Source organism: Haliotis rufescens, unplaced genomic scaffold (genome assembly GCF_023055435.1).
Source record: "Haliotis rufescens isolate VD_foot unplaced genomic scaffold, xgHalRufe1.0.p SCAF_32, whole genome shotgun sequence".
Classification (NCBI taxonomy): domain Eukaryota; kingdom Metazoa; phylum Mollusca; class Gastropoda; order Lepetellida; family Haliotidae; genus Haliotis; species Haliotis rufescens.
The window spans coordinates 2,065,401-2,088,846 of NW_025964024.1; the positions used below are offsets into that span (position 1 = coordinate 2,065,401).

The 23,446-nt window shown below is 44.5% G+C and overlaps 1 protein-coding gene across 1 annotated transcript; it reads left to right on the forward strand.

Annotated features, from left to right (window-relative positions):
• Positions 1–289: 289 nt before the first annotated feature.
• Positions 290–2,326, forward strand: LOC125371942 (extensin-like). Its single transcript, XM_048380642.1, has 2 exons — positions 290–298; positions 851–2,326. Exons 1-2 carry the CDS (start codon positions 290–292, stop codon positions 2,324–2,326), a joined length of 1,485 nt encoding a protein of 494 aa, XP_048236599.1.
• Positions 2,327–23,446: the final 21,120 nt, after the last annotated feature.

A 23,446-nucleotide genomic window follows, 5' to 3' on the forward strand; every position in this document is an offset into this window, starting at 1 on the left:
GCTACTGACATATTGCAGACCAGCATCACAGCTACTGACATATTGCAGGCCAGGCTCCCAGCTACTGACATACTGCAGACCAGACTCCCAGCTACTGACATATTGCAGACCAGGTTCCAGCTACTGACATATTGCAGACAAGCATCCCCGCATATTGCAGTCCAGGTTCCAGATCGTTGACCAAAGATGTACACGTATTTCACGAGCGCCTCTTCAAGCTTTACTGTCACATTAAGAACACGCTGTTCATATTTTCTACATATGCATAGCAAAGGCTGTAGGCGCGCCCATGGGCAAGGTCGGCGTGTCATGAATAATGTATAACTTGTCAGCACGGAACGCCTGTAGATAAACTCAAATCAGATCGAATCAGCCTTCGGGCAGTTGTCTAAAAGTGAAGTCATCCATTGTGTGAATGCGTGTGTGTACGTGTGCGTGTGCGTTCGTGCGTGTCTGTGTGTGGGAGAGGGGGTATGTAGAGAGCAGGTGGCTGTGGCTGTGTCTACTACGGAAAAAACAGACTGTAATGTCGGTTTTATGATGCCAGCCCATGGAGATACCCCGCAGTACACTGACTCCGAGCCGACCAGTCCTTGTTTTATCCCCTTAATGCCGAGCGCGAGTCAGGGAAACAACACGAACCATCTTTAAACCTCTCCTGGTATGGCGCGGCCCTGATCGAAACCCCGACATTCCGCTTTCCGGGCAGACGCTCTATCCACTCGACCAGGGAGGCGGTCGATGTAGAGAGCTAGGTGAAGGATGTGGGATAAGGCTGGGGGAAGGTATTGGGGATACAGAGAGTGATTTTAGTGTAGGTGAGGGGTGGGTTAAACGACTCCCCCACCAGGCTCCACGACTCCCCAACGGACTCCACGGCTCCCCCACCAGGCTCAACGACTCCCCACCAGGCCCCACGACTCCTTACCAGGCTCCACGACTCCCCCACAGGCTCCACGACTCCCCACCAGGCTCTACGGCTCCCTACCAGGCCCCACGACTCCTTACCAGGCCCCACGACTCCCCAACAGGCTCCACGACTCTCCACCAGGCTCCACGACTCCCCCACCAGGCTCTACGGCTCCTTACCAGGCTCCACGACTCCCCCACCAGGCTCCACGACTCCCCAACGAGCTCCACGACTCCCCCACCAGGCTCTACGGCTCCTTACCAGGCTCCACGACTCCCCCACCAGGCTCCACGACTCCCCCACAAGGCTCCACGGCTCCCCCACCAGGCTCCACGACTCCCCAACGAGCTCCACGACTCCCCAACGAGCTCCACGACTCCCCCACCAGGCTCCACGACTCCCCAACGAGCTCCACGGCTCCCCCACCAGGCCCCACGACTCCCCCACCAGGCTCAACGACTCCCCCACCAGGCTCCAGGACTTTCCACCAGGTTCAACGGCTCCCCACCAGGCTCCACAACTATCCACCATGATCCACGACTCTCCACCATGTTCCACGACTCCCCCACCAGGCTCCACGACTCCCCCACCAGGCTCCAGGACTTTCCACCAGGTTCAACGGCTCCCCACCAGGCTCCACAACTCTCCACCATGCTCCACGACTTAACCAGGCTCCACGGCTCCCCCACCATGATCCACGACTCCCCCACCATGTTCCACGACTCCCCCACCAGGCTCCACGACTCACCCACCAGGCTCCAGGACTTTCCACCAGGTTCAACGGCTCCCCACCAGGCTCCACAACTCTCCACCATGCTCCACGACTTAACCAGGCTCCACGGCTCCCCCACCATGATCCACGACTCCCCCACCATGTTCCACGACTCCCCCACCAGGCTCCACGACTCACCCACCAGGCTCCAGGACTTTCCACCAGGTTCAACGGCTCCCCCACCAGGCTCAACGACTCCCCCACCAGGCTCCAGGACTTTCCACCATGTTCCACGACTCCCCCACCAGGCTCCACGACTCCCCACCAGGCTCCATGACTCTCCACCAGGCTCCACGACTCCTTACCATGCTCCACGACTCTCCACCAGGCTCCACGGCTCCTCATCGGGCTCCACGACTCCCACGCCAGGTCCACGGCTCCCCAACCAGGCTCCACGACATCCCACCAAGCTCAACGACTCCCCACCTTGCTCCACGACGACTCCCCCCCCCCCCCCCCCCCCAAACAAGGCTCCACGAGTGCCAAACCAGGCTCCACGACTCCCCCGTCATGCTTTACGGCGCTGCTTGGCAACCTCTACGTGTCAGCCGTTTGAATGCCCTATCAATCAACTCAATCCACCTGTGTCAGCAGATTTTCTTTCCTCGCGTATACAGAAGCCGAGAAGGGAAGAGAAACTTTGAAAGTTTTAGAAATATTTTTATCACACACACAATTAATAGTGTGATCGTGTGCCCGACTAAATAAGATTTACGTTGAAAGAGAGCACTATTAATATTGATTGGTATACATGTTTCATAGGTTCACTCTCATCCAGCTCAAAATCGTTCCACAGCAGCTCAAGGTTAGCCACGTGTGATGAAGCGGTTTATTGGCATTGCATAGCCAATTTAGCTTAAGTCCCTATCACACTACAGCTCTGTGGCTGTAAACATATAGCCAAGATATTGTTGACTGAATTTATCATAGGTGGGTGAGTGAGTGAGTGAGTGAGTTGGGTTTAACGCCGCTTTTAACAGTATTCCAGTTATATCGCGGCGTGTCAGCTTAATGTGGGAGGAAAGCCCGAAGTGATGCAGGTCTAAGACGTTTACCACTTCGGTGAGACCCACGAGCACGGGTATGGTGCTGACAAACCTAGAAACAATCGGGGCGAACCGGGATTCGAACTCACAATCATAGGTTTCTGGCGTACCAAGGGACGCAACTCTGCACAGCGAATCGCGGCGCCTTAGACGACTGGGCCACCCGTGCCCCCCTGTTATAGGTTGGGAAGGGTGGGGTGGTGTGTTGGTCAAGGAGAAATCAGTGGAGGGTCACAAAAAAATATGACGGTCTCACACAGGCCGTAGGAAGTAATATACATATTCTGAGAGGGTCTTGAAACAATGGCCAGTTTTACAAACTAGATAGTTCATTAGCATTTTGTCTTTTCAGGGAGGGTCATAAAAATGTACAAGGACTTGGGGAGATTCATCCAAAATTTGACAAGACTCTTTGAACTCCCTCCCCCGTAAAAAAATGACCGGTCCTTTTTTATAACCAAACGCTCCGCATTTTACGGCAAGCATGGGTTGCTGTAGACCTATTCTACCCCGGATCTTTACGGGTCTCCTCGTGTGTAGTCAGCTCAACGTGAATAGTAATAACTGAATAAATATATACCTCCGAATTGACCACAAGGTCAAGATGAGGACAGTTCGAGAACAGACTATAATCCCCAAGCCCTAATCCACTTCATTCCCCTGATCTTCAGTATTGTACTGGATGAGAACACCCCGTTTCATATAAACGCAAAAAGAGAGAGTACCATTAACACTGATTGGTATATATCAACAGAAAGAGAGAATGAGTATTATTAATGATGATTGGTACCTAAATGTTTCACATTGACAGAGAAAGAGAGAGCATACACAGTGAACCACGTGAAATAAGGATGTTCTTAGACTCAATGAACCAGATGAAATGCGCAGGTTCTTGGACACCGTGAACCAGATGCAGTAAGAATGTTCTTTTACTCAGTGAACCAGATGAAAAAAGGGTGTTCCCGGACACAGTGAACCAGATGAAAAAAGGGTGTTACCGGACACAGTGAACCAGATCAAATAAGGATGTTCTTTTAAACAGTGAACCAGGTAAAATAAAGATGTTCCCGGACACAGTGAACCACGTGAAGTAAGGATGTTCTTTCAAACAGTGAACCAGATGAAATAAGGATGTTCACGGACACAGTCAACCAGATGAAATTGAAAAAAAAGTCTCAGTGGTTTTGCTTTCCACCCAAATCAGATAATTCAATTACTATTTGTGAGAAATATATATTAATTTTGACAGTTGGCGGCTAGCTTGAAATTTAGCAACCATCTGGGATTTTTCGGTTGGGTTAGGCTTTTTCTCATTATATCTCTCAATAGGAACAGAGATGATAGGTGTTCTCCTTGTATCACCATTTCAACAATTCTGATGTATTTTGCACTTCATCTTCTCTGTGTATACGTTCTTTGAGCCTGCTTCAGCAACCCATGCTTGCTGTAAAGGGCGACTATGCTTGTCGTAAGAGGCGACCAACGGGATCGAGTGGTCAAGCTCGCTTTCTTGGTTGATGCATGTCATCGTATCCAAATTGCGGAGATCGATGCTCATGATATCAATCACTGGATTGTGTGGTCCAGACTCGATTATGTACAGACCGTCGTCCTGTAGCTGGAATATCGCTGAGTGCGGCGTTAAACAACAAAGAAACAAAAACTCTTTCAGCGGGCAGTTTACTCCAGCCTAGCAGATCAACAGTAAGTTTGACAATACAATGAGCTGAATCAAATTTGCGTTGTCAATATCGAAATACATAATTAAAACAATAAAGCGATCTTTCCTGTGAGGTAATAAATCTATACGACAGCATTATGTTCTGATGATATGTACGAACTGTACAAGACCCTGATGTTGAAATGAGCAGTGTGTAACACAGTGTACTGTTATAACTGCATATGACGTCATGTAGGTGATAAAGGTTATAACACAGTGTGACAGATGGGGCTCTCTAATTTCAGCCACAGCAGCCTCCTCATCTTGGATGACAGGAGCCCCGGCAAAGGAAACAGACACTTTAATGTTAAATCAATTGTAATTTAAAATATTATCACGACTATCCAGTTACCGTATTTCCAATTATAAACACAGGTTATCGCATAGGCGCCGAGTACGATGCAGCGAAGACAATAAGAGACGGGTATGTCAGACTTAAATTACGTCTCGCTTGAATAAATAAAAGGTTAGAGTAATAGTGGCTGAAGCATTTTCAACATCTTAGTTAAAATATTAAGCCCGGGTCTCTTATTACCGCCGGCCGTCCATTATCCATAAGCTTGTTCAAAGAATAGCGCCGGAGCGCTTATTGGAGGAATATCGGTGACTATGGTGCTGTTGTTAATGATTGAATATTTGTGACAAGATAGTCGGGCGAACATCGCTGTACACGTGGACAATACAGTGGAAAGTAATATGCAGTGAAAACTCTCGTTTTGTGGATCATCGGAAATAAAATATATTGAGGTTATCACGCGAGTGTGTTTTGGAATGGTAAATATCCTGTATTAGGACTAAACATTGCATTTAACGAGCCCTGTCGAGTTAAATACGTGACGTTTATTCCAGAGAAAGGATATTTACTATCCAAAAACACGCCAGCGTGATAACCTCGTTATCAGTTAACGTCATTCTTGAATTTATAGTCGAAAACAGGGTTTATCATCTCCCACAAACGGTACCTCAACATTGCAAGAACGTGCGCATTAATATATTACGTCACAAGGTCAGTGTTTAGTCAGTCGGACAGTGACAAGAGACAATATAGTTTTATCTTGTTTGGTCTTTTAAGCATTGATTTTCGGTCTTATACTATTATTTTGATTATGAAAACAAACACGTGACATGAGGTAACAAATCCTACACGATCATCGACAGACAGGTGACCCCATGTTGGTTTGTAAACACTGAAAGTAGTACCTACCTGACCTTTTCTAGTTGCATATTTATGCATAATTAATCACCAGCGGATGCCGTTTTCATCCACTGACTTGATCCTGTCGAGAAACCAACATAAAGTACGTTCAATCGAGAAATCCGAGCGTAGATATTCATCACCTGGGAAGAAATGGGTTCTGTCTGGACGATAAATTTACATCCTTAACTTGTTGACGATGTTTCCTTCAGCGTATAGGAATATTATGAAATATATAAGTTCATGGTCGCAGAATTGCCCCTCGTGACCAGGAAGCAGGATTTATGTAATGATGCTAGGCCCCACAGGCATTCGGCTTACGGATATTTTTCAACAACCGATGCAACATCATCGTAAACATCAGGTGAGGTGAAACGGGGTTTAACATCGCGTCCAAGATTATTGCACTTATATAGCGACGTGCATGTACGTGTGTGTGTGTGTGTGTGTGTGTGTGTGTGTGTGGCTGCTTGTACTAGTCCGGACTGATGCCGATTTATAGTGCTAGCTCACTGAGATACCATGCCACAGTTTAACATGAATACCCCACTCAGACACAGTATACTGACTCCGAGCCGACCAGTCCTTGTTTTAGCCCCTTAATGCCGAGCGCCAGACAGGGTAACAACAAGTACCATCTTTTAACGTCTTTTGGTATGACGCGGCCGGGTATCGAACCCCGGACCTTCCGTTCTCCGGGCGAACGCTCTACCACTAGACCACGGAGGCGGTGCGGGAAACATCAACAAGTTAATAATACAAGCGCTGCATCTGAAAATATCCCCCACCACTTTGAAAATCACACACTTGTAACAATTAACTGAATCTAGATTTAAACATTCTATAAACCCACGCGGACATGAAATCGGGGAATCATGAATTTTGTAACATCGTTAAAACTGAAGTTGCTCCACGTCACTAGAACACATTGGCCATACGTGTGATCATAAACTAGCACTAGAATTTGAAATATAATTTCAAAAGCCCATTTAATCACCGCACGATAAACTATGTGCGACATCTGTTGAAATTCAGGTCTTCTAATCACAGCGAGGAATGTAGGAAATGTACAACCTGTAGCATGAATCATACATGTGATAACTATCACCATCTGGTCATCTGCTTGTTTTTCGAACCCCCAAAAAACACATTTACTTCCATTGTATTATTATAATCCAAATAGTTTCTTATTACAACCACTTCCTAATAAGGTAATATCAAAGGTAATCTGTACCAGTGTATCTTGTTTATCATTTTGACATAATCAATGTCACTTATCCTTATATAGTATATCAATGTATGTCTTTATATGTACCTTCTATGGCGTTGTTGGCACCTGAACACAATTTAGTTCACCTGAGTTCACTTCAGTCAGTTCAATCCAGTTCACTTCAGTTCAGTTTACTTTAGTTCAATCCAGTTCAGTTCAGTAAACTCCAGTTTAGTTCAGTTCAGTTCTGTTTAATCCATTCAAGTTCAATCCAGTTCACTTCAGTTCAGTTTAATTAAGTTCAATCCAGTTCAGTTCAGTAAACTTCAGTTTAGTTCAGTTCAATCCAGTTCGGTAAACTTCAGTTCAGTTTAGTTCAGTTTAGTTCAGTTTAGTTCACTTCAGTTCAATCCAGTCAAGTTCACTTCAGTTCAGTTTAATTTAGTTCAATCCGTTTCAGTTCAGTAAACTTCAGTTTAGTTCCGTTCAATCCAGTTCAGTAAACTTCTGTTCACTTCAGTTCAGTTTAGTTCACTTCAGTTCAATCCAGTCAAGTTCACTTCAGTTCACTTCGGTTCACTTTCATTTAGTTCAATCCGGTTCAGTTCAGTAAACTTCAGTTTAGTTCCGTTCAATCCAGTTCAGTTCACTTCAGTTCACTTCAGTTCACTTCAGTTCACTTCAGATGTTTCACCAAACAAGCACGCTTTATAAACATATATGCCAGGATTTCATCCCTCAAATACCCACAGTCGTTATTACATTAATATCATGTCACTTGTATTTTAGACTACTAAATGAATCAACCACATTCGTAAACAGGCTATACCATGTAGTCCTGCACCATGACTGTGGAATATATATATTTTATGGAAAAAAACCCATCTAGAAACGTATACAAAAGCAAATCTTGCTATCTCTAGCTAGCTCTATTCCACAACATAGGGAACATGTTTTATATATTTTTAGAGTCAAAAAGGGTATTGTGTAATATAAGGTTTCATAGACTAAATTTTAGTCTAGCGGCCATGCTGCTAATGTGCTTCAACGAATGACACCAGGCACTGTCAGGCTCCGGGTTAACTGTGTACGTGAACAGAGTTTTGCTGACTTTGCAATCTATTAGTACACGAGCGAATGATTTATGAACTATCTCAACCCTACCATGTACCGAGACAAACGGTATCTTGAGATTCGTAAACATTAACTGCCGGGCAAAAGAAAGAATGCACTTGAAAACTGAATTTGACCCCAAAAATACAAACGTTATCAAAACATTACTAGACTGAAAACAATGGCCGAAACACTGCAAACAACAGTGATACAATATAGACAATTTGTAGATAACATCTACTTTTATCGTACATAATAGCGACGTTTAGTTTTTCATCCTTATACCGTTGTCAAGACTGAATAATTAAACGTCTTCAAACAGTTCAAGAACTATGACTTCCGTATCAAATGCATCGCCATCAAGTAACCATTTCTTGTTCGTTTTACTTTCAGCCATCATCAAACATGTCTGTATACTTTTTTTTCCCCGGCACCGTGTACTCGACATCCTCATCCATAACCTCACACAAACACTGTATTTCCAGATAATTATGTCTTTCTGACTTTTAAATATTAAAAATATTACTCTAGACATTTCTCAATTCAAATATACACGCATTACATAGAAGCGGATATGAGTGCAGTATTTAATCTTAGCTTAAGCTTTTAAGCTGAAAACGCGCTGGCATTCACGTATGTTCCATATATTTATTTGATAGTTGCTATTTTGTACGGTTAAACTCGTAACGGGGACTGTGTGTTCCAATGTATTGATCTCCAGACAAGCCAACCTCAGCCGATGAAAGGTCACGATGCACTTCTAAAACCTTGCGGAAATACTGCTGGCCTGATGAGGCAAACTAACACGGAGTTGTGACATGACCCAGGCGGTGACGGGGACGTGACATTACGTTGTTGTCACCGACGACGACCCAGACGGGGGCTGACTTTTACCCACAACATCGACTCACATCACAAACCTTCCCTGACTTGGGCTTCAAGAACGCTCACGTGACGGGGGACAGGTATTTACTGGGAAAACTTCCTGTGAGGAAAACTTGCTGCGTCTTATCAAGGATGCTCCCGAACAGGTCAGGGGTCGTGCTGCACTCGTACATGCGAAGTGACACCGTTAAAAATACCGTTATTATTGCCTTGCTTCTCGGTCGTAACTTAGGGCTTTGTTTCGTAACCACGGAATATTATAAGGATGATAAACAACTATAAAAAGCTATTTCCTTTTACACCTGTGTAGTATATAGTACTTTTGCAATTTCCTTTAAATAAGGGGCGGTCGGGTAGCCTAGTGGTAACAGTGTTCGCTATGCCGACCACAAACCCGGGTGAGGTTTCCCCCATGGTGTCCCCCGCAGTGATATTGCTGGAATATTGCTAAAAGTGGAGTAAAACAGTTCTCAGTCACTTCTTTAAATACTTATTGATGAAATATCCTAGCGGTTATGGCGTCGTTATTCGCTCGTCACGGCGAAGGACTGGGTTCGATTCCTCACAGGGGTATAATGAAACGCATTTCTGGTGTGCTGAAATATCGCCAAACCAAACTCACTCACTCACTTGCATAAAACAGGATCGTTTACACAGGGATTGCTAACTTGAGTGAGTGAAAGTGAGAAAGTAAATTTCTAAGTGAGTAAAGCGCTGTTAGAATATTTCCACGAATGTAAATCACGATGAGAACAGCGATAATACCAGGCACTGGCTATTGTGACCACGTGGAGCATGGAACATGTTCGACACGACGAGCTAACGCTTTAAACACTCGGCCACACAATGCAACTGAAATTGAAAGAAATGTTAAATTTGATTTGGCTTATTTAACCATCACTGTTCAAAAACTTTTTACTTTTTAAAAAAGCTCCCTATGGCTTGGTAATTTGTGTAAGCACAGTGTTCGAAATACCTGCCTGCCCGACCGTCCGAGACGGGTTGATTTCAACTCGGGCTGCCAGATTTTCAAACCCCCCTGCCCGACGGTCGGGTTATATTTCATATGTGAAAATATTCAAAATATTTCCCGATGATAAGCATTAATTCACATGTAAAGATGAATGATAAAATGTAACCAAAAAGAAACCCCATTAGCTTATCCTGAGAAACATATGATTATAGTGGGCAGGCAGGTTTTGGTCAGGGCTGGCAAGTATTTCAGCTAGCCAGTCCTGTGGTCTTGCTGAAATTTTTGGGAGTTTCATACCCTGGTAAGCATAGATTGGTTCAATGAAGACTGGGGTAAGAAATGAATTTGCAACTACATGAACCCTACCAGGTTTGAAGTGTTGTAAATTTGTGCCGAAGAAAGCAAATTTATCGATTTTCAAAGATAAGATTTGTCTTAAATACCCAACAGCAATTGTATATTAAGTTATTTTTTAATTTTCAAATGTTTTAAATCAAATTATATTTTTGAAAAATAAAACCATGTTGAAGTATTCTTTGGGTGTGGCACAGATTGTTTAAACTATATCATCTAGTGTTAACTCTCAAACTTGCTTTAAACTAAATCCTGTTACCGACACCCTATCTATATCGCGCATTGTACGTTGTGCAGCTATGCACATTTTTAAAAACATATTTCCCTTACCCTTGAAGTACGAAGCACAAGTGTTTGTGTTCTTCCCTCCTTCATCTACACTGAACCCCACTTATTCCGGAAACCCCGCCTACCGGACACTGACTATACGCACCCTTTATTTATTAATCCGGTACATTTAAGTGGGTGTAGTCCAGATTAACTGTATATAACTCCCGACGCGGTACACAAAGAAGACATTTCAAGATACATTTCACATGAAGGATATATGCATATTTTCACCTCTGGTTGTAAGGGAATGTCTTCCGTTTTAAGATTGAAAACACGTCAAGCGGCTAAGGCAGATTCGGCGCAAATACCCATTAGTCAACACGCCTACCCCCTTTCGTGGTCTCCGTGGCCAGTCGCTGTAGCTTGTATTTCTATACACCGCTCATGGTCATACACAGTTGTGATCTATGCGAATTTATTCATTTTTTAATTTCTAAAAGTTTTAGATCACATACATTGTTAAAAAAACAACATGTAGAAGTATTTTTTTATATAGAATAAAAGTTTTGGATATTAGATCCCTAACTTCGCTATTTTCAATTGAAAATCAAACACATGATAAAATCAACTGAGAGGGATTGTTTGTTTTGCTCTTCAGTATATGTTCTTTGATCTACTGGTGAAAAAAACCCTGTGTTACCTAAGGATTACCGAAACAGCCGAGTCGGATCAATAATATATGTATTTATATAAATACACAGGTGACAGCCAGCAATATGTCACACTGACTCCTGCCTGTCGTATCGTCAATCAGGCTCACCTGTTCAATGTCGCCTACAGGTAATTAAAGAAACCGGGGATGTCTGCTGATGTGTCTATGATTACTTGTGTCAAGTTTCTAATCTGTGTCCATATATCAGTTCAGATGACGATACACACACAACTTCTTTAAGCGGCGTTTAGAAGATGTATGATGAACAGGGAGATAGCTCTAGGGATATACAACTTCTTTTTTACAATGAATGCGACGTTTCGGTGTAGATACAACACCGTTTTTTCAAGCATGTGGTGTGGAGAAAGTGGAGTGGAAAGGTTATAGACATGTAAATAATTGATGATTTTGCAAGATTGAATATATATACATATACAACAGATGAGAAACATGGTGTCAATTATGTACTCCGTGAGTAACTATGTGAGTGAACATTTTAAACGACAGGGGCTTCAAATATACCGTACCGTATCACCTACGGATCCGATCGTGTGCGTGCGTGCGTGCGTGCGCGTGCGTGCGTGCGTGCGTGCGTGGAGGAGGGGGATTCCTGGTTAGAATTGGGAACCCATGCTGGTGGCTAGCAGCGACCAAATGGATCGGTCGGTCAGGCGCTGACTTAGTTGATAACATGGAATCGTAACCGGTTAGGTGTTCACAATATGAATCACTGATTTGTCTTGTCCAAACCAACGTCATTTAGCTGGGACATCGCTGCGTTGAATAACAAACAGACGTTGATTGTAACTGCTTCGTTGATTTCCTGTACTCAACACCATTGCACTGTCCAATTATCAACTCTTGTGTGTCATATATGCTGTATATTCAGAACACACACCATCAATGCACTGTCTGAATAACGGCTGTTCATTGTATGTAACGCAATACGAATGTCAGTCTGGGGAAGTGTGTGTGTGAGAAAGAGGGGGGGGGGGGGGGGGGAGACAGACAGGGAGGATGGGAGGGTGGGAGGAGAGAGAGAATTATTTGTCTAAAATATAGCCGTGATGGTTCCTGAAGAGGCGACTTTGACTTATGTTTGACCTGTGGAAACAAACACAATTATATGATAACACATTCAAAAGGACAAACTTCACTACACATGCGCGAACGCACCGCACACGCACCTCGCACTCACTCACTCAGAGTAAAAGAGAGACAGAGAGGAAGAGAGAGTGTGAGAGAGGGAGAGAGAGAAAGAGAGAGAGAGAGAGAGAGAGAGAGAGAGAGAGAGAGAGAGAGAGAGAGAGAGAGAGAGACGGCGTGGGGGTGGGGCCGGGGCAAGGGGCGGTTGTGCAAGGTCTTATTGGAGACAGTATGGGTTTTTCTTCCAGCGTTTTCGGGAACATATTATTTATTTAAAATTAAATACATGCCTCCAATAATCGGAAGAATACAGAGGCTGGCTCTGTAATCGGCGCCGAGTTCAGTACAAAATTTACGAATGATTCCCGTTTACAAACCACAGAAGGAATTGTCCGTAATTTCCCGTGTAGAAATAGAGACACGTTTCTAATGGACACCGGGTCTCCGATAAACGACGGGTCATTTAATGTCCGGTTTGAAATAGATCCCCAACAACCCATGCTCGTCGTAAGAGGCGACCAAGTGTATCGGGTGGTCAGACTCGCTGACTTGGTGTCATCCTATCGGATTGTCTGGACCATGCTCGATTATTTACAAGCGGCCGTCATATAGCGGTGATATTGCCTAGTGCGGAGTTAAACAACAGACACACAAAGAAATCATTCGGTTTCAGTTAAATATCCGATTCTCAAAATGTTACGGATTCTAATTCTAGAGCTTGTGTGAATCGCTACCATATTCCGATATTTATCATGTTTTTAATCCTTCACACTTTTGGAAAACTACTTTATTTTGGGATGTTTTATCATATCTGTAGAAATTTAAAATAGAATTAACAGTTTGAAAAATATTTTCAGAATTCTAAATATTGCTCGAACCAATGACCTCAATTAAATTCAATATTTTTACAAAATGAAATTTGTTTAATTTTTAGTCATCTACCCACGCACAAGCCGATTAATCATGAACATCTTTGGATTCACAATATCTCTAGGCCATCATTGTTTTAATGAGTGAATGAATTTAGTGTAACGCTGCTTTGAAGACGATGTCAGCTATATCACGGCGTGTCAGCGAAATGTGGGAGGAACGCGCGAAGTGATAAAGGTCAAAGATGTTTACAACATTGGTAAATCCAACGAACCAAGGTATGGTACAAACAAACCAACAAATATAATCAGGAGCGAACCTGAATTGGAATCCAGGATATAAGGGACTCTGCGAATTGCGACACCTTGGACGACAGGGCCACCCGTTTTTCTTTGTGTGAATACTTGACCATACAGATTAATACACGTGAGGGGGAGCTCCAATAAATATTATTCCACACAATGTACCAGTTTTATTAATGTTACTGCTCTAAATGTCATAATATTAACCATTTCCTCGGATTCTTTGAAAATAGATTACCTGGGGTATATTGCCCGTAGCGCCATTACCTGGCCTGGATGGTCACTACGCATGACTGGAATGTGACGAGGGTTATTAGTGGATGTTTAATTATTTACCTCCATATTTGGATGTCAGCCCGTAATCCGGGGTGTTAGTTGCCTGACAGGTGACAGCCGCCTGGCACCAGTCCAACCGAGTATGTGTACATACATATGTTGCCATGCCAACAGCACACGCCAAATCACATTTACACCCACCAACACCACCACCAAAAACAACAACAACACTACACCATCACACTACACTACACTACACTACACTACACTACACTACACTACACTACACTACACTACACTACACTACACTACACTACACTACACTACACTTTCTTGTCCAATAATCCAAATTCTAAAGCTAGTTTTAAAATTATTATCTGTGATATATTGCTGGTTATTGTACTGTCCTTCGATGACAGTTTTTATATATTCTATAAATGCTTAACTTGTTCAAGTCACGATATGGCTGAAATATTGCCGATGTGACTTTAAATATTATCTCACTCACTCACTCACTCACTCACTCACTCACTTTCTTGTGTCCCCCGCCGTGATATTGCTGGAATATTGCTAAAAGCGGCGTAAAACCAATCACTCACTCACCCACTCACACTACACCACGTCACACTACACCACATCACATCACAATACACCACATTCACCAACCGCCACACAACACAACGCACCATACCACACAACACCAAAACTACACATACATACTGCAAAAATACACACACATACTACACACATATATTACAAAACACACACAGAGACCATGAAATTACACACACATACTACAACGCTACACACACACACACACACACATACTACACACACACACACACACACACACACACACACACACACACACACACACACACACACACACACACACACACACACACACACACACACACACACACACACACACACACTACAACATACACACACATACCGAAAAACCATATACGCATACCACAAACTTACAAACGCATACCACAAACCTACACACGTATACCACAAAACACACACGCATACCACAAACCTACATACCACAAAACTACACACGCATACTACAAAACTACACACACATGCTACAAAACTACACACGCATACTACAAAACTACACACACATGCTACAAAACTACACACATGCTACAAAACTACACACATGCTACAAAACTACACACACATGCTACAAAACTACACACAAACCACAAAACTACTGTATGAAACACAGCATAATCAGACGGGATTACAACGAACAAATAAAACATATTCTTTTTCACTGATTTCTCTGAACTGATGTCTCTTTAAAAGACATCCAGTTTAATTCGGGTAATACCCTTTAGCGCTGCCTTATGTTAACTATGAGTTATTACTGCATCGCGTGCAAACACGGAATCCTATAGCGAAGTTCAGTGATATAGTTTACAAGTACCTACACAGTACAGTGAAGTGGTCTTCACGTACAGCTCGACGTAAACATGTTGTTAGACTCCAGTGGAGGGAGATCACCGACAACCTACGGGAACGGTGGCACTGGGTCATCACCAGATATACTGCAGCAGCACGCCACGCCTTGCAGACCGTGCGGAATGTTTAACAAGCGCAGCAGTGCATCTACATCACACATTGGCTTTACGAAACGCAGCAGTAAACGCACACCACACACAACCAGACGGTAACACACCACACACTACCACACCACACCACACCACACCACACCACACACAACCACACACAACCACACACAAACACACCACACCACGCCACGTCACGCCACGCCACGCCACGCCACACCACACCACACCACACCACGCCACACCACACCACACACAAACACACACAAACACACCACACCACACCACACCACACCACACCACACCACACCACGCCACGCCACGCCACACCACACCACACCACACCACACCACGCCACACCACACACAACCACACACAACCACACACAACCAGACGGTAACACACCACACACTACCACACCACACCACACCACACCACACCCAAACACAACCACACACAACCACACCACACCACACCACACCACACCACACCACACCACACCACACCACACCACACCACACCACACCACGCCACGCCACGCCACACCACGCCACACCACACCACACCACACCACATCACACCACACCACACCACACCACACCACACCACACCACACCACACCACACCACACCACACCACGCCACACACCACCACGCCAAGCCACGCCACGCCACGCCACGCCACGCCACGCAACACACCACCACACACCACCACACCACATCACACCATCGTATCCCGATTGCGTTGATCGATGTTAATAATATCAATAACTGGATTGTCTGGTCCAGACTCGATTATCTACAGACAGCCGTCACATAGCTTGAATAAGGCTGAGTACGGCGTTAGACAACAACAAAAACGACACAAAACGTAAACGTCCACAACCTGCACCATTTCGACATTTACTTCCTCACACCTAAAGCTGAGACAAGGGCAAGGCGGCACAAAACACATAACCTCCAAATATGTTTATTATATTGACAAACCATTCAATTCATCTGCGAACACTGTTGAAAAATATATTCTCTGGTTGATGTAACCTTCGACCAGTCCAGCCGCATCCGTGGTCTTGTGGTAGAGCGTCCGCCCGGAGAGCGGAAGGTCCGGGGTTCGATCCCCGGCCGCGTCATACCAAAAGACGTTAAAAGATGGTACTTGTTGTTACCCTGTCTGGCGCTCGACATTAAGGGGCTAAAACAAGGACTGGTCGGCTCGGAGTCAGTATACTGTGTCTGAGTGGGGTATTCATGTTAAACTGCGGCATGGTATCTCAGTGAGCTAGCACTATAAATCGGCATCAGTCCGGACTAGTACAAGCAGCCACAGACACACACGTGCATGCACGTCGCTATATAAGTGCAATAATCTTGGACGCGACGTTAAACCAAATTTCACCTCACCTCGACCAGTCCAGCAGCCCTTGGACACAGCAAGAGCGACACATCTGGACAGGTGATCGCCCCGAGGTAATTGCAGTCCAGTTAGTAGGCTAATAAACTAGACCCATGTCTATTATTCCTTCTTTAATGGATAAACATCCAAGAGTGATTGCTGAAGACTGTAGGAGCTTTCAAAGCGAGTGGGCCAAGGCCATGTAGAGATGTATTACCTGTGTTACCAACTCTCGCCACGGTGACTTGGTCTGACCGACTTCAGCCGAGACAGAAGTCGTTGACCGCGTCCGAGATATACGTCACTGAAGCAGGTTTATGTTGAACGTGTGTTGGTACATCCAGGGTTAACATGACCAAACCATGCACAGTCGTTAGTTTGCGCAATAGTGCTCTGTGTGTGTATTATTCTTCTGTCTCTACTCTCCCTTTCTTCCCTTCTCTCTCTCCCTCCCTCGCTCTCTCTATCTCACCCCGCTCTCTCACTCGCTTCCCCTCCCTCTCCCCCTCTCTGTACCCTTCTCTCTCTCCCTCTCTTCCTCTCTCTTTCTCCCCTTCTCTCTCTCCCTCCGTCCATCCCTTCCTTTCTCTCTCCCTCTCTCTCCTCTCTCTCTCTCTTCACCTCCCTCCCTCTCTCTCGCCTCACCCCTCCCTCTCTTTTCCCCCTCCCTCTCCTCCCTCCCTTCTTCCTCTCTTTCCCTTCCTCCCTTACCCTCTCTCCCCTTCTCTGTCTCCTCCCTCCCTCCCATACTCCCTGTCTGACTCTCTCTCCCCCTTCCCCCATCTCTCTCTCTCTCTCTCTCTCTCTCTCTCTCTCTCTCCCTCTCTCTCTCTCTCTCTCTCTCTCTCTCTCTCTCTCTCTCTCTCTCTCTCTCTCTCTCTCTCTCTCTCTTCCCCAGACTGACATTGGTATTGTGTTACATACAATGAACAGCCGTTATTCAGACAGTGCACTGATGGTGTGTGCACTGAATACACAGCATACATGACACACAAGAGTCGATAATTGGACAGTGCATTGGTGTTGAGTACAGGAGAACTCTAACATACGCGATACACAAGAGTGTGAACTGGTGTTGCATTGATCACACCTACCATCATCTGTGAGACACCGTATTATACAATACATGTCACTGGCCGAATTGAAACGATGTTGTGTAAGCTTTGTATTCAACAGCTGCGTCTGACGTTAAGTTCAAATTTATCATCCTCTGTGATGCCGCATCACGATCATCGATAAGCATGTCCTCACGTGACATGACAAGCTGAAAATATACATACGCAGCAGACATGGTGAAGACGTGGGTTGTCATGGGCATATTGCTAGACTATACCAGATGGCATACTTGATCATATAGTCGACGTTGGTTTTCATGGGCATATTGCTGGACTATACCAGATGGCATACTTGATAGTATAGTCGACTATACCACATCGTATACTTGATCATATAGTCGACGTGGGTTGTCAGGGGCATATTGCTGGACTATACCAGATGGTATGCTTGATCATATAGTCGACGTGGGTTGTCATTGGCATATTGCTGGATTATACCAGATGGTATACTTGATCATATAGTCGACGTGGGTTATCATGGGCATATTGCTGGACTATACCAGATGGCATACTTGATCATATAGTCGACGTGGGTTGTCATGGGCATATTGCTGGACTATACCAGATGGTATACTTGATCATATAGTCGACGTGGGTTGTCATGGGCATATTGCTGGACTATACCAGATGGTATACTTGATCATATAGTCGACGTGGGTTATCATGGGCATATTGCTGGACTATACCAGATGGCATACTTGATCATATAGTCGACGTGGGTTATCATGGACATATTGCTGGACTATACCAGATGGCATACTTGATCATATAGTCGACGTGGGTTGTCATGACCATATTGCTGGACTATACCACATGGCATACTTGATCATATAGTCGACGTGGGTTGTCACGGACATACTGTTTATACTTGATCATATAGTCGACGTGGGTTGTCATGGGCATATTGCTGGACTATACCAGATGGTATACTTGATCATATAGTCGACGTGGGTTGTCATGGGCATATTGCTGGACTATACCAGATGGTATACTTTATCATATAATCGACTTGGGTTATCATGGGCATATTGCTGGACTATACCAAATGGTAAACTTGATCATATAGTCGAAGTGGGTTTTCATGGACATATTGGTGGACTATACCAGATGGTATACTTGATCATATGGTCCACATGGGTTGTCATTGAGATACTGCTGAAAAATTAATCAGGGACAGGATCTATTTTCGGTTTCTGGTTCATTTCATATTTTGGTGGAATGAAACCTGAGGACAAAAAATCTATTTGTCCAGTTCCGTACAACCTTCACGCCAAGCATCAGTGTACGATCCAGCACACGGACAATGTGGGTCGAGACACACCACGGTCGGTCTACCAAATATTTCGAATCTTATTAACGACACGAGGAAATATATGTTCAAATATGTCATACAACTAATAATTCCACCCGTGGGAGGCAACAGGAACACCATTCCTACTTACAGACATACCTTACAAGCAAATAAATGGTTCAGGAATTCTTTGAGTATTTTTTTAATTTATTTATATCTTATTTATTTGCAAAGTACCATTTGTGACCCGCAGAAGGTATTAGATGTTGAGATCGAAAACAACACCGCTGGCGTCAAGATGTCAAGGTCGGAGTAAATCGACACCGTATGACCACACCAACTGTACCCCGGGAACAATAGGTTTGTGGGGGAGAGGCTGGGAGAGGTTAGGGGAGAGGGTGGGCTACTCTGTCGGGAGGGGCAGGCAGGCACGCGCAGCTAATGGTTAATGTTATTTATTCCACATGTATTGTTCAAGGTCATTTGGTTCGTAATCGAAGATGTTCACTGTGGTGTAGACTAACATCTAGTCTCTGAAATGAACATATCGTACAGAAAAAAACAGTTGTTAAATTATCTCAATAACAATTTAATTAAAAGAAGCCCTGGGACTCTGCAGAAATCTGGACTTGCCAAACATTATAGACTTGCATGGGCTGTATTTGATACATTTGTTTCAGGGTCTGCAAGACAGACTTACTGTGGTACATCTGTGTGCTGTACACATTCAGTAGACTTACACTTAGGCTATGAAATCTTATATTACACAATACTCTTCTCTCCTCTAAAATTAAACAAAAAGATTTCCTGAAGTGATTTCTGAATTTTCATAAAATAAATATATTCCACAATCCTGGTGCAGGACTATACATGCAGTGATGTCATCATCTGAATTGACGTTTATAATTGGTTATCCATCGTTTGATTAATGTCATTTTGAAATAAGAGTGAGTGAGTGAGTGAGTGAGTTTGGTTTTACGCCGCTTTTAGCAATATTCCAGCATATCACGGCGGGAGAGAGCAGAAATGGGCTTCACACATTGTACCCATGTCGGGAATCGAACCCGGGTCTTCGGCGTGACGAGCGAACGCTTTAACCACAAGGCTACCCGACCGCCCCTTTTGAAATAAGAAACAAAGAAACTTCCGGAAACATTTAATGTCTAGGACCGGTTCATCTGGACGGCAGCGTCTGAGCGATCGTTTGACAAACCATTTGACAGCTCATTTAATATCCCAATGTTAGGATTTGGGTTTCAGACAAAATAGTTTTTTCATTCAGAGCGTCAAATCATGAAACGCGGAATCAAACAATATTTTTGGACTTATCATATTCTCTAACGGGGGTTACGATACCCGCGGAGAACAGATTTAGTAACAAGGTTGACACCACCGAAGATCCGGGTTAGAATTGATCTTCAGCAACCCATGCTTGTCCTAAGAGGCGACTAACGGGATCGGGTGGTCAGGATCACTGACTAGGTTAATGCATGTCATCGTATCCCAGTTACGTAAATCAATGCTAATGATGCCATGTCTTGATTGTATCGATTATTTACAGACCGCCGCCATAAAGCTGTCATGAGGATGTGCGGTGTAAAACAACAAACAAACAAACAAACAACGTGTCTCCAAGAACCATAGAATAAGGTCTTCAGCAACCCATGCTTGTCGTAAGAGACGACTATGCCTGTCGTAAGAAGCGACTTACGGGATCGGGTGGTCAGGGCCACTGACTTGCTTGATGCATGTCATCGTATCGCAATTGCGTGGATCGATGCTCATGATGTCAATCACTGGATTGTCTAATCCACACAGGATTTTTACAGACCGCCGTCATATAGCTGAAATATTGCTGAGTGCGGTTTTAAACAAAAACAATATGAGAACCATCACACTATAACTGTGTTTTCACCACGTTCTTACAACCTCGCCACAACGTCTTGGCGTGCTTGAGACGTCATTGTCTCTGCATTGTTGAAACATCATTAGCATCTGCTTGTCTGGGATAACGATAACTAACGACCCGTGACGGGCAAACAACGTTACACGCTACCTTGAGAAGTCATTCCGATACAAGCATACGCTGGAAGACAAGGCGTCTAGACCTGTCATGTCCACATGCACTTATATATCAACACCACGTGTCTGCAACAGTCCGACAGGCGGCGCTTTGTGTCATGCCATCCGAGTCCGCCCAATGTAAGGAAAGCTAACATGCTCAAAAACACATACATCTCATTAACACTGCCTTGTCACACATTAACAAAAACATCGGAAGCCCCCCCCCCCCCCCCCCCCCCCCTGGATTTTCTTTATAAAAAACAGTTTTATTTGAATCATGAAAATACAAGTTGGGGACAAGTGATACTTGTACAAATAATTGCCACCATCAAACATGGGTGTATACTTTCTTTTGACCGGTTATTATTAGGTGTCTGAGTCTAACATGTTTGTTTGTTTGGTTTGATTGATGTTTTACAGCCATATTCCTGTGCATAATATAGGTTTAGCCACACAAGCACGTGGTCACAGCATGACCAGCGACCAACGCTGTCAGGGTACCCTCTGTCCAAACACTCTATCCAAACACTCTATCCAAACACACTGTCCGTCCAATCCCTACCCAACTCAGACACAGCTCGGAAGAATACATTTCCTGATTCCCCACACATGCACAGGGAGTAGTACATGTGTACTTAATCCGACTCTACAAGATTCAATACAAATGGCGATAATGATACACCTTTGTTCCACAATTGATGTCCAGTACTTCTCGGTAAAATAGCAGTTATGTCAAGACATAAAATATGCATGTAAACATTGATTGATTCACTGTCCAGCCGCAAATATAATGCCAATCGGAAGACATATTATTATCCATATTCTGTCATTTAATGTAACCAGATGGACGAAGTGCATATAGCCGATCTGATCTGTTACAAGTGATGTCAATAATGACACAATGTTGTTACAAGGGATGACAGTGACAACTTCCGGTACAGGTAGTTCATGGTCAGGTGGGCGTGGCTCACGTGACGACGGAGCCCATTGCTGGTTGAAGTAAACAAAGGGGGAAAGGCAGCGTAGCGGGCAGGTTGAGACAAAATATGCACCTTACCATTGACGTCATTTCCGGTGAAGCCAACATGTACAACAGATGTTAAGCGGCCTCAAGGCCGGGAAAGAGCGCGGGAAGGCCGATGCTTTGGGATTGAATATATCCGCATTACCTGGCTAGCATCAATACGAGGCGATTGTTTGAGTTTCTCTATGTTTCTTGGTTTTTGGCCAGCGGGATTTGAAACGGCCTTCGCTGACTTCCTAAACATGTGGCTATCTCCATATCATAGATGAGTAAATGCAGATAATTGCCTGCTCAGTATATCTGTGTCTACACACAATGCGATGTACGTGACGCCATGAGAACTGTCCACACAATCAGGTGTACGTGACGCCATGAGACCTGTCCACACAATGCGGTTTACGTGACGCCATGAGACATGTACACACAATGCGGTGTACGTGACGCCATGAGACATGTACACACAATGCGGTGTACGTGACGCCATGAGACATGTACACACAATGTGGTGTACGTGACGCCATGGTTGTGTATGACGACATTTTACGCCAGAGCCCGTAACACAAAATGCGGTGTACGTGACGCCATGAGACCTGTGTCCACACTCAATGTGGTGTACGTGACGCCATGGTTGTGTATGACGACATTATATGCCAGAGCCAGTAACACACAATGCGGTGTACGTGACGCCATGAGACCTATGTCCACATACGATGTGGTGCACGTGACGCCATGGTTGTGTAAGACGACATTTTACGCCAGAGCCCGTAACACACAATGTGGTGTATGTGACGCCATGAGACCTATGTCCACACAATGCGGTGTACGTGACGCCATGAGACCTGTCCACATTATGTTGTGTACTTGACGTCATGAGACCTGTGTCCACACAATGCGGTGTACGTGACGCCATGAGACCTGTCCACACAATGTGGTGTACTTGACGTCATGAGACCTATGTCCACACAATGCGGTGTATGTGACGCCATGAGACCTGTCCACACAATAAGGTGTACCTGACGCCATGAGACCTGTCCACACAATAAGGTGTACGTGACGCCATGAGACCGATGTCCACACACAATGTGGTGTACGTAACGTCATGGCTGTGTATGACGACATTTTACGCCAGAGCCCGTAACACGCCATGCGCGATACGATATTCGATACGCACAACTGGATGAAATACAAGAACACCAAGAAAGGTCTGCACCTTTGTAGTGATT